The sequence below is a fragment of the Pan paniscus genome, chromosome 12 (assembly GCF_029289425.2).
Source record: "Pan paniscus chromosome 12, NHGRI_mPanPan1-v2.0_pri, whole genome shotgun sequence".
Taxonomy (NCBI): Eukaryota; Metazoa; Chordata; class Mammalia; order Primates; family Hominidae; genus Pan; species Pan paniscus.
The window spans coordinates 24944178-24957236 of NC_073261.2; the positions used below are offsets into that span (position 1 = coordinate 24944178).

At 37.5% G+C, this 13059-nt stretch overlaps 1 protein-coding gene across 3 annotated transcripts in view; it reads right to left on the reverse strand.

Moving 5' to 3' along the window:
- The window catches only part of TMEM182 (transmembrane protein 182), a 79803-nt gene that overhangs the window by 51277 nt on the left and 15467 nt on the right, over positions 1-13059 (reverse strand). Inside the window, exons 2-5 of one of the 3 annotated variants that reach the window (XM_034953651.3) lie at positions 7849-7975; positions 6915-6999; positions 2697-2796; positions 953-1051 (exon numbers count right to left, since the gene is read on the reverse strand). In XM_034953651.3, the coding sequence (XP_034809542.1) occupies positions 953-1051; positions 2697-2796; positions 6915-6917 (202 nt within the window). In that variant the 5' untranslated portion in view covers positions 6918-6999; positions 7849-7975. Of the gene's footprint in view, positions 1-952; positions 1052-2696; positions 2797-3033; positions 3650-6914; positions 7000-7848; positions 7976-13059 lie in introns of those variants that run through there. The other 2 variants (XM_057301255.2, XM_014343908.5) reach the window with 2 other exon arrangements.

Here is a 13059-nt window from a genome sequence, read left to right on the forward strand (position 1 = left end):
AAAAAACAGGTGTCCTGAGGAAGAAGAAAGTCAGCTTCCAGACTGCAGAAGAAAAATTCTACTGGAGTGTAAAAATTCAGACTGGAGACTGCAACATCAGCTCTGACCTGAATCTCCAGCCTGCCAATTGCCCTGTAGATTTCAGACTCACCAGGCCTTACAATCACTCTCTCTCACTCTCTGTGTGTGTATGTGTATGTGCACATGCATATGTATATACATGTATGTGTGTATATAATATATATTTATGTGTTCTATTGTTTCTCTTTTTTCTGGAGAACACTGACTAATATTAATTTATTGAGAACATTAAATATAATAGCTATTATTTTTGAAAAACACTTTTTTGTTCTATATATGACATTGATAGTCTGTATCAACCCTTAGCAAGTTATTACAAATTTCATGTTCTTAATGTGATTTTAAGTTAATGATATCTGTCTGTCTGTCTCCTATGGGATATTACACACACAGAGTTCAGTCATTTTGTATAAATATAGTAGCATAATTACATATTTATATCATATATATTTATTGTATACATATTATATATTTATATGTGATATTCTCATGTGTAATGATGACATAAAGTTTTAGAAGTATGATGTATATTACAATATTTTCAACTGTAGGACTCGTTTTAGGTCTGTTAAAACCTTAAGAAGCGGTTCTTCTTAATAAATATTACTATCTTCATATGGGAAAACACATTTAAAAATACTTTTATAGGCAGCTAGTAAATTACAATGACTTTACTTTTAGATCAAAGTTATGTTCTTTAAAATTATAAATGGCACATTAAAAATAACATTTTTTAAGCTAACAGATATCAAAAATATCGAAATTACAGATCTTAAATTATTTTTTTAATTGCTCACAACAATTTTGATCTGGGCATCCTTCAGAAAGATAAGACCCTTTTAGAAGTAGGCTGAGGACAGAGGGTACTTACTAACTGCAGAGTCATAGGAGGTCGAGTTGTGCTCGCCTCTCATGAAGGGGTACGGAGACAGGTAAGCGTGTGTGCAGTTCTTGGACGGTGGCTGATTGGCTAGGAAGAACAGCAAAACAATGGCACTTGTTATTGAAAAGCTCAGTGATGACTCATCCTTAATGGAACAGAAATACAGAGCACAAGGGTTACACAAGCAAAATAAAACTACTGGTTCCATCAGCAAATTCAGCGAATTGTTGTTGAGGAGGAAGGCCTTCTAGGAAACTCATATCAAGATGCACATGAGACGAAGGTGGATTCATCCAGAACATCTAGCTACATGACATAATTCAATGGAATAAATGCAAATGCCCTTTATATCACCTTACGATTTAAGGTACCACATTTCATCTTTTTTCACATACTCTCCAGTACCCAACAGTGTCTAGCACACAGTAGGGAATAAAAAATAATTGTTTTAAAAATCTAATAAACTTAAGTTTAACCTTGATTAGTTCAAATTGATAAAAAAATTCTTCTATATCCATTTTATTTTAGGGAAGAATGCAAATGATAAGTTATACAATAATTCAAATAAATTTTTAATATTTGAAAACATCACAAGAAGGCACTTTTACGTTGTCTGAGAACTTAAAATTTTTATATGTACACTTTAAGGTGGACTGAAATATTGAAATATTCTTTCTTTCTCCAAGTCTTTGGCAAAATCTTCCTCTTGCACAGTCTGACTTACTTCCCTTTACTAAAGTCTAAACCATTTCCACTGGCAAGTTGTATGCTTATTCTCCTGCCCCCAAATCCACTGTAAGATAGTCTATCAGGTACTTGCCTCAAAACGCTGCTTCATCACTACTTTGTTCCTTATATATGCCAACTTATCACCAGCTTGCTTAAGTCTTCAGGGACCTCCTATTTTTATTAAATATTCCATAATCCCGACTATTATGTAAATACCATACTTTGATTTTTGATAAGAAGACTAATAATTTCAATTCTCAATAAGCTTTAGGCTAATAAACAGCCCTTTCATTGTTGAATACAATGAAATAAGTGCTAGCTATTTTCAATAAATTGATTTTCAAAGATTAATTCAATATAAAGAATAGAGTTGAATGAATGCATTAGAGTTTTTAAAAGTTATGCTACCTTAAAAAAGAACTTTAAAATTTCAATGAGAACACAAACAACAAAAGCAAGGCACTTCTTGATAGCATCAACAAACTTGGTTAAAGCTCAAATAATATAAGCTTTCATGTGCCATGGCTGGTAATTAAGTTCCATTATTTTTTTAAAAAAAAGATACTGTTAACTTTGAAGTTATGAATACAAAATAATACATCTCTATTTATGGATTTTTACATTTGAGATTTCAAGGGCTGATAGCAAAAAAATCTTATTTATTTGCAACATAGTATTCACAGACACTCGAAAAAATGCTATAGACAATACCTGTTCTGTTTGTTAGAGTTAGTGTATTCTAAACAGGAGCAGTGAAACAATGGATAATTCAGTTTTGCCATAAATATTCAGACTCCTGTTTTATGCTAAAAGAGAAAATAATTATTCCTATAGCCATGTCTACTTACTGAAAAGGAATCTCTACATGATGAACCTTTTAAAGACATCTAATTGAGATTTTGTAACTCACAATCCAGTCTGCTAGAAGTGACATATACTATGTAAGAAACTGTTCATTTTTATTTTACAGACAAGAGGGAAAATAAAGCTAAATTGTACTTACTGTACCAGAACTTCCAAATATTGGAGTCATTCTCTTCCACAATCCCATTAAACCAACACCTCCAGAAGAACCCTTCATGGTGAAAAGTGACGTTCTCTATCTGCACAGAACAAAATGAAGTAACTTGCCATCAATACAAGAAATATAATCAAGATCATTACAGCCAGTAAATTTTTAAGGACATGTATTTTATCCCAAATAATGAAGCTCAGTAGCTTTCTACATATCTCTTCTATGAAGAAATAGACACTCCACTACTATTCTCTGATTTCAAGAGCATACATAAGGCTATCTTCATAACTACCATGTGCATCACTATTTTGAAGAAGAGACTCACATTCTGTTCACCTGAACATCTCCCCACTTCAGTTGCAAGAAGCCAATAATCCGATCCAAAAGCCACCAAAAAGAGTAACACCCCCAAAGCACCAAAGAGAGCTCCAAAGAAGATAGCGATATTTAGTCTCATTTTCAATTCACTGGTTTCCTTTTAAATAAAATATGAAATTTTAAAATGGTAAGACACCTAGTTTCTCAGAAACAACAGCAAAAAAAAAAAAAGAAAAAAAAAGAATAATATTTTTGAGTTGGCAGAATCTTCTTGAGAAGACTGTCCTAGCTCATGTTTTGGTGGCTTCTCGCTCACGTCCCACCGGCAGATTCATATTCCCTTTGCTCGCCCCTGGAGGGACTCCAGCCCAGCAGCTGAGAATTGCTGGCTATTTTAAGATAGTGATTGAGGAGCTGTCTTTCTCCCATGGGGATCAAAAAATAGCTGACCTTCTCTTGACTATAGAGAGAAGTATCAGGAACTGGCTCAGATTATCATTATTGCTGTTGGGTAATCCACAGAAGTAGAAAGAAGATGGAATGGTTATGAAGTCATTGAAAGCATTGGCCCCAAATCTTGTGTCTGAACAAGCTCCTCTTAGTCTAGAATGCCCATTACAATCCCAAAGACACTTAAGACTCTCTTTGAAGATATATAAATCACAGATGTAAAGAACCACAAAGACCGATCTTGAACACAATTGAAGTTGTAATTAACTTAATTCCTTTTGGACTTTTTTTGTGGTAGAAAATACGTTTTTGGTCAAATAGTCTAACATAACACAGTACAGTTCACGTTTATAATCTAAACATTCAGAGGTATACTTAAAAGGTCAAGAATGTTCATGGTAACATAATTGTTGAAAGTATAAAGAAGAGCTTTTATGCAGCATACACTAGTGACAAAAACAACACTTTCTGCAGCAGCTTCATGAGTCTTATACAAGTTATTCCAAATAATCATCCCCAAAGTGGACTGATGAAAAAAGTCTCAAAAATGTATTATTTCCTGAATTAAGATGAAATAACCCGATCGACTTCTTTTTCCTTCATTTTAAAATATCTCACTTCCTCAAAATATGAATCATACTTAATACTCACACAGACCACCTAATAGCAATGAATCTACACTTTCTTCAAGGCTTAACTCTTTACAGCTTATTTGTTTGTTTTGTTTTTCTGTCTGATATGCCAGAGGAGAGTATTTTTCTAAGTATTTGTGTGCATTTAAAATCTTGCACCGTTCCTTTGGTTATTGTTTTTATATTCTCAACAATAATCTGGACCACTTAATCTTCCAAGGGGGCATCTCAACTCTACCAGTTTTCTTCACCCCTTCTTTTTTGTGGCATGGGATAGATCCTTACAATGGATTCTGTGAGAACAAAAAGATTCTCAATAAAGATGAAGGGCCCTGTTAGGCTGTAGCTATATGCAATCAGAGGTATTCAAAAGCTATGAATAAGGCCGGGCGCGGTGGCTCACACCTGTAATCCCAGCACTTTGGGAGGCCGAGGCGGGTGGAGGTCAGGAGCCTAGCCAACATGGTGAAACCCCATGTCTACTAAAAATACAAAAAATTAGCTGGGCATGGTGGTGGGCCCCTGTAATCCCAGCTACTCAGGAGGCTGAGACAGAAGAAACGCTTGAACCCGGGAGGTTGAGGTTGCAGTGAGCCAAGATCGTGCCATTGCACTCCAGCCTGGGCAACAAGAGCAAAACTCTCAAAAAAAACAAAAAACAAACAAACAAAAAAAGCATGAATAGAATTCTAAGCCATATAGAATGTTACACAATCATTAAGGATTAGATTTAAGTTAAGGGGTCATCTGAGCTAATCCCTCATCTAATGCTTAAATATTTTTTATAAGACTTCCCACATCATCAAGCTATGACATTTCTAGCCTGTGGCATTTAAGGACATCAGTAACAGCCATAATAGCTCTGCCTGATTTTCTGCCAAAAGCTGCATCCTAGGAGTTTCCAGATATTTATTCTATTCTGTCCTTTGAGATTGTGAAGCACAAGTTTCAATCCTCCGTCTGTGACAGAACTTTCTGATATTTTAAAGATAGCCATCACCGATGCCTCATCAATCACAGTCCTCCCCTACCCCTATATAGAGGTCTAAGCTATATTTTTCTAAGCCAAACACTCTCTTCCTTTAAACGCCTTGAGACTGGTATAACTCCAGACCTCCTCCTCTCCGTTCCGGTTTTTCCCTACAATTTTCAAGTGCTCGATTGAAGTGAGACATAGTAAAATATTCTGGGTATATTCTAGCCGTTCTTACCTGGATGCTGTGCTAAGAGTAATAATGGCCTCACAACAATGTTCATGCCCTAATCCTAATCTATGAATATGTTATTTTACATGGCAATATCCTGGATTACACAAGTGGTCCCAATCTTATTACAGGAAACCTTACATGAAAACCCGGGAACCTGTCCTAGCGGAGTGGCCAGAGAGAGAAAGGTGACCACAGTAAAAGGGTCAGACAGTTGCTGGTTTCAAGACAGAGGAAGGGGACCACAAGCCAAGGAATATAGAATGCATCTAGAAGTAGGAAGAGGAAAGAAAACAGATTCTCCCCTTGAGCCTTCAGGAAGGAATGGAGCCCTGTCCACAAATTTGAGCTCAGTGAGATCCCTGTGGAATTTCTGACCTCTGGAACTGTGGGATAGCAAATCTGTAAAGTTTTAAGCCATTATTTTGGGGACAACTTGTTATAGTAGCAATATAAACTTAATACAGATGCTATTCTATAATTAATGCAATATTAGAGCAAACTAAGTTTTCTGCGGGGGAGGGGAATACATCTTCAGAAGTGCTTATTGTGGACTTTTGAGGGTCCAGGCATTTTACCAGATATTGAGGTTACAATATATAGGCCCTGACTTTGAGGAGTTCATAAGCTAGTGGGGGAAAAAAAAAGATTTGTTAGAACAAAATATATGGAGGTTTAATAATGAGCTCTGGTCATCCTGTACACATTTTACTGCTCCCCCACACGCCCCCTCCCTGGATTAGTGTGGTTGTGGTTGCAGTGGTTGTACAGTTGTGGTTGTAGGTGACAGTGTTGTTGTTTGGAAAGAAGGAGAAATCTGTTGGATAGGAAGATTTTATTTATCTTATTTATATTTCAATGGTTTATGGTTCAAATTCCATGCATTAATACTAAATCTTTAACACATGCATATACAAAAGTAGATTTTTTTTAATTAGGGGAAAAGAATATAAGACTTTGTTGTTACTATTTATCACAATTTTGGTCTTCGTCATAGAAAAGGATCATCTTTCTGGACTAGGTTCATCAATGAATAACATTTTCTAACCATTTTTGGTTTATGAAAAATATATAAACATCACCATAAAAATGTAGCTAGAGTGTTTATGGGACAGGGAAGAGCCCGGATAAATGCCATGAAAGACCACTCTCTAGGGGGGCATTGCCTCAGGAACTAGGTATGTGTATTCAATATATTAAATCAGCCATTAATTTTATTAACTTCAGAATTTCCAACCTGTCATATGTGTTCATCTATTGAGAAAAATAGAATACTTTTGCTCTCATAAAACTGAGCCATTTTAGCTTGATAATTCTCAATGCTTAGCATAGGACTTGGCACACAACAGGCACTGAAATAAAATAGAAATCAATTTGTGTTAGGAGTCTTGGCTGAGATGCAAATACATGACCTCCTGAGCAATCCAACTGGCAATCCACCCCCAAAAGAAACAGTGCTGATCTGGCCCAGCTTGGTCCTTGTTAAGCTCTGGAGAGCTGGATTTTAGCAGGGTGCATGTTTCCTGTACAGATGTTTTCAAACCATCTTTTAACAAATCCTTATTAGACTTTTGCTAATGAAGACATGAAATGGAGCTTACCATGGAGGAGGTAAAAGGTGTCTTTTTTCTTCAGAAAATTGGACATTTGCCTGTCACTTGAAACTCTTCTAGTTTTCCATGATTCCTAAGGAATTTTAACAGCCATTCAGTCTTGCTTCCCCAAGTAATCTTAGAAGCCTAAGAAAATGTCCATGCACTAGGAAGGCTGTTAAGCAGCTGTGGTGTTCTTCACAAATTTACAAATTGAGACATAGGTTCTCTCTTCCCTTTCTCTCTTTTTTTTAATGAAAGGCCAGGAAAAGGGGCCTTTCAATAGAAAGGGCTGGTTAAGCCTCAACCTCAACTCCTAATAATCCTATAATAAAACGGCTCCATTGCTAGTCTATGTATCTATTCCTTATGGGAATATTGACTCTATCTTTACATTGATAAGGTTATCACACTGAGTGATATGGTTTGGATTTGTGTCCCCACCCAAATCTCATGTCAGATTGGAAGAGGGACCTGGTGGGAGGTGATTGGATTATGGGGATGGATTTCCCCCTTGCTGCTCTCATGATAGTGAGTGAGTTCTCATGAAATCTGATAGTTTTAAAGTGTGTAGCGCTTCCCACTTCACTGTCTTTTTCCTGCCACATTGTGACGAAGATGCTTGCTTCCTCTTTGCCTTCCGCCAAGATTCTAAGTTTCCTGAGGCTTCCCAGTCATGTTTCTTGTTAAGCCTGCAGTACTGTGAGTCAACTAAACCTTTTTTCTTCATAAATTACCCAGTCTCTGGTAGTTCAGTTCTTTACAGCAGTGTGAGAACAGAATAAAACACAGAGTCATCAGGGCCACAAGAATAAGCATCATGTCTCAGGATCAATACTGTAGGAGAAGTTGATTGTCAAAAATGTAAAATGAGGTGTCTAATAGTAGCTAATATGCATAAGACTCTACTAAGTGGCAGGCACCATGACGAGTACTCCAATACCTTGAATACAGATAAGTCTTTAGTAGGCAGAATATGAAACAACCAGTGTCTCTGTGGGCATCCACTCTCCTGGGCAGGAATTTCATCTTCTGAAGGTCTTCATGGTTGGAGGAGTTAGAGATCTTCTCTGTGACATGAAGAAGGACAGAGGTAAGCAAAGAGGGATCTTCATGGGGTCCCACTACTAAAGGCAACTCACAATAATTTATGGGTAATGACAATGTTAATTACCTAAATGTTAAATGTTTGTTTAAGACTTTCAGCCTGTCCTCCCTGTGTTCCCAAGTCTAAATGAGGAGGCAATGTGGCTGAGAAGGGACTGCGGAGTGATCGTCCAAGAGTAGATGAGCCTGGGGGAAAGAATAGGTAGCAGGTCTGCTCCCCATGTAGATACTCTACTCTCCCTCCTTGCCAATCTTAAGAATAGGATTTTGGCCAGGCCCGGTGGCTCACGCCTGTAATCCCAGCACTTTGGGAGGCCGAGGCAGGTGGATCACAAGGTCAGGAGTTCAGGACCAGCCTAGCCAAGATGGTGAAACTCAGTCTCTACTAAAAATACAAAAATTAGCAGGCGTGGTAGCAGGTGCCTGTAATCCCACCTACTTGGGAGGCTGAGGCAGAGAACTGCTTGAACCCCGGAGGTGGAGGTTGCAGTGAGCTGAGATCATGCCATGGCACTCCAGCCTGGGCTACAGAGTGAGACTCCCTCTCAAAAAAAAAAAAAAGGAAAAAAGAATGGGATTGTGCTTAATTAAGAAGAGTTGGAGTTTCCTTTCATTATTGAGTGATCTTGAGCCAATGGCTCAACTCTCTGAGTTTCCGTTTGTTTGTTTTTTCTTGAGTAGGAGTCTCGCTCTGTTGCTCAGACTAGAGTGCAGTGGCAGGAACTCAGCTCACTGCAACCTCTGCCTCCCGGGTTCAAGTGAGTCTCCCACCCCACCCTCCCAAGTAGCTGACACTACAGGCACGCACCACCACATCTGGCTAATTTTTTGTGTTTTTAGTAGAGATGGGGCTTCACCATGTTGGCCAGACCGGTCTCCAACTCCTGATCTCAATTAATCCACCCACCTCTTCCTCCCAAAGTGCTGGGATTACAGGTGTGAGCCACTGCACCCGGCAGATTTCTGTTTTTTAATATGGAAAATGGGAATACTGCTTCAGAGGATTATTAGGGGTACTTGGTAAGATGACGTGTGTCAAATGAGCTGGTGTTTCTACGTATTAGCTTTATATTCCACTTTAGGTGGAGATCACATTTCTGACAAAGAAATTAAAAAACAAATAATAAAACAAAATTAAAAAGCAAAAAACACAATAAAATAAAACTCCCTTTGCTAGCACTGAAAATCTGATTTAAATCTATTTCACCAAACCAGACTAATTTCTCACCAGGTGTTCCCATTGCTCCCACACCAATACACACACATCATCCTTCCACCTGGAGCACCAGTAGCTCCTCAAATCTTTGCTTGTTCCCCATCTGATTAGAATGCTTTTTTCTTCCATCTACCTGATGACCTCTTCATTAGTTCCTTCAATAAATATTTACCAAGTGCCTACTATGAACTACATGTTCTTTAAGTGTTAACGGCAACACTCTGCAAGGAGAGTCACATAACTCATACAAGTTTTCATATGTGTTTAATTACACTCTCCCTTTCCTAGATGGTTTTTAGAATCCACATGTTGTGGAACAAATTGAGTCAATAAATGTTTTCTTCAACAATCATATCAGTTTAATAATGAATGAGCAAATGAAGAAAAGCCCATATACAATTTGCCCCCTTATTCTTAACGATGTTACTGGGGACATTGGCCCCTACAAATAGCATCCCCTTACGAAGACCAGAGGGAAATGTCTGAGTGCTAAATACAAGCTGAATTTCTACAGAGCACTACTGTTATTTTTCATCTTAAAGACACTACAAATCTTGATTCATTTGACAAATATTCATAATATCAAGCATATATCACTTGCCTGCTCCAAGACATACCATGCTGTGCCTGGGTGGATACAGTGACTAGAATGTGCTCTCTGGCCTCAGTGAGGTAATACTCTCATGTAACTGAGAGTGCTTCTCTCTTCACTTTGGTACCCGGTAAGATCGGAGGCTAAGTACAAACGGTGACGTGCTAGCTTCCACCCTGCCTTCCTTAATTTCCTTCCTGTGCTCCTCACATTTTTGCATGTGTTTATACGCACTGCTTGGAATACTTTTGCGAACAAGGAAAGGACTCAACAATAAAACAAATTAACAAAGTCAATTTGTAAAATCAGATATCTGAAGGAATAACGTGCCTGGCTAAGAACACTGGTATGGTTCTTTCATTTGAAAAGCTCTGTGACCTCACTGGTTATCCTTCTTTTTTTCCCTCTTATCCTGTTTATTTCAGTCATAACTTCATTTGGAGATTCTTCCAGCTTCCTGGAAATAATATTTCTTTTAGGGTCTCTATTCACTTAGAGAAATTGCAGTGAAAATGTTCTAAGTTTGTTTCTTAAATTACAAAATTAAAAAGCAATCTGTTAAAATCTAGAGTCCACTAAGATCAATAACATTCCATTATGGTAAATTCTACCCTTGGTTTTCACAAGTTAAATAAAACTGGATAAGCAACAGCTGGATGACTATAAGCAACAGAAGGCTTTGCCTGCTTTGATTCAGTATCTTTTTACTTAACTTTTTAGTTAACTTGTTTATATTATCAGTAGGTACACTGAAACTCAGCAGAAATCTCAAGTCACATTATTAAGTGATCATAAGCAAAACATTCTTTTTTCTATAGTCAATATTTCTAATCCTAATGTTGCAATATTCTTAATTAGCTCAAAATATCTGATGAAATGATTTAAACATTCCCAAAACAAAATTAATTCTAGTCTACTTTAGTTTAAAAACACAAGCATGTCATTGCTCAACACCCAACGATGCAGAACAAATTTTTAAACAAATGCAGAAATCAAACTCCCATAGCTTCTACACACTGCGAATCCATGTTCTAGAAAACTGGAATGGTTTACCAAAGAAAGTTCTGACATCTTTTTTGGAGATTTTAGTGTAGATTCTTTTTTCATAGGATAGTATGTTGTAGGTGTACAATACCTCATCTGCCACCCTAATATCCAAAAGTCTCTGAAAACCCAAAGTTTTTGGCAAAGCAGATCTGACCAACATGAGGCCATACAGTGTGGATTCTCATATATTTTATGGCATAAATATGAATGTGTTTGATTTATTTCAAGGTTCCCCAGTTTCCACGAGTGGGTGTTAGGTAATGCACGGTATATGTATTGTGTTACTTTTCTAAAATCCCCAAAATTCTGAGTTCTAAACACATCTGGCCCAAAGGATTACACATAAGGGATTGTGGCCCATCATCCTAGACACAAGACAGTAAACTGAGAGATGACCCGAAGAACAATTGCTTCCCTATGATCATTATTGAAACAGATTTTTACTGCCTATGAGCCACATGTCTCTGTGATTCTACCGACCCTTTAATCTTAGTTTTGTATTATAGTTTGTGATTCTTGTGTGGCATCCTCTCTACTACCTCCCTTACCCATCAATATAAAACATGGTCATATTGTAAGCATTTTCAGGGATTATTCACAGGTTTTCTAGTCTTACATATAGTACAAGAACAACAAATAAACTATACAGGACAATAAGTGGTTCGGTTTTTGTTTAGTGCTGCATCTCTTACACCTAGCACAATGCAGTAAGGTAGATGCTCAGTAAAAATTCAGCTATTCGTCTTACTGAGCTTAATTAAATTGGTTTGAATACTGCCACCTGCTGGCCATAGGCAAAATTTGCATTCCAACGAACATTACAGTCAGTTGTTGGGAATTTTTATCTATCAAAAATGAAGAACTGGCCGAGCATGGTGGTTTATGTCTGTAATCCAAGCACTTTGGGAGGCTGTGGAAGGAGGATCTTTTGAGCCCAGGAGTTCTAGACCAGCCTGGGCAACATAGCAAGACCCCATCTCAATTTCTTTTAAAAAATAAAAATACATATAGTAGAACAACGACTTATTAGTTTCACATTATTTGATGCCGAATAGCCTTAACTAAGATGATTTCATCTAAGCATCTAGACCCCAATGAATAGTTTACACTGAACATGACTACAGCAAGATCCATAAGCTCATTCACCTCATTAATTTAGGCAGTTTATGCTTATTTAAATTGAGAGTCACCTATACAAGTAATTCACACCAAGGGTGCTTTATAACAAAAATACCCTTCCCTCTGCAAAAGGGTTTGCTATCTAGCTCCAGCCTCTATTTCATAAAGAATTCTATTAATACATTTAAGTATAGTAACTCTTGAAGGTGGGGGGGGGAAGCTTCAAACTCATTTGTTAAAATCCTGCCTTCAAATGCAATAAGCACACAGTAAAACATTTCATAAGCAAAACTGGGGACCAAAGAGTGAAATCATTTAATACAGAATTTGGGGAATTTTAGAAATCAAAATGATGTAACTTACAGGGATAGATCTATTTTATAAACAAATATACATTTTAAACTATTGTAATTTCAATTTAATTTCCTCATTCGTTTAGAGTTAAAATAATTCTTTCTAAGGTTGCATATTACACTTCATAAGCTAGAAGCTGTGTGAATGAAAAGGTTCTCCTCTTCTGTCCTTCAGTTATAAAAGTGCTCTGCACATTTCTTATGTGCAATGACTTGAGTCTTAATTTACAGAAAGAAAAATTCTGATTTATCTCTGTCTCTGGGGTATGTTACTAGTTCCTTCTTTATCAGGAAACATGTAATGGACTTGCAAACTCCTTTCCAACTGACTTTCCAGACGAGGTGCTTGTAAGAGGCTCTAATGACCCAGCAAGTTCAGGTCATATGGCCCAAAGGAAAGACAACCTAATCAGTGAGAAAGAGAGTGAAATGCAAGGAGACACGTTGCTGTAACCAGAGTGCCACCATGTCTCCAAGAGGAAACAGCCCTTGCTGTTGCATCACTGTAAAATAGTCAGAAGTGGTCCAGGCAGAGGCCACTGTCCCAGGCCTGCTGAAGGTGCTGCCACAGATTCTACATAGACGGCTCCACAGCTCTCTCCTCACGTTCTGCTCAGCCAGGTCCTTTAAATTCTGCTTAATTATTATACATATGTGGTATGGGGTAAGCACTTAAAAATTAGAGCATATCAGGATACCCAAATGACACAACAACTAAAT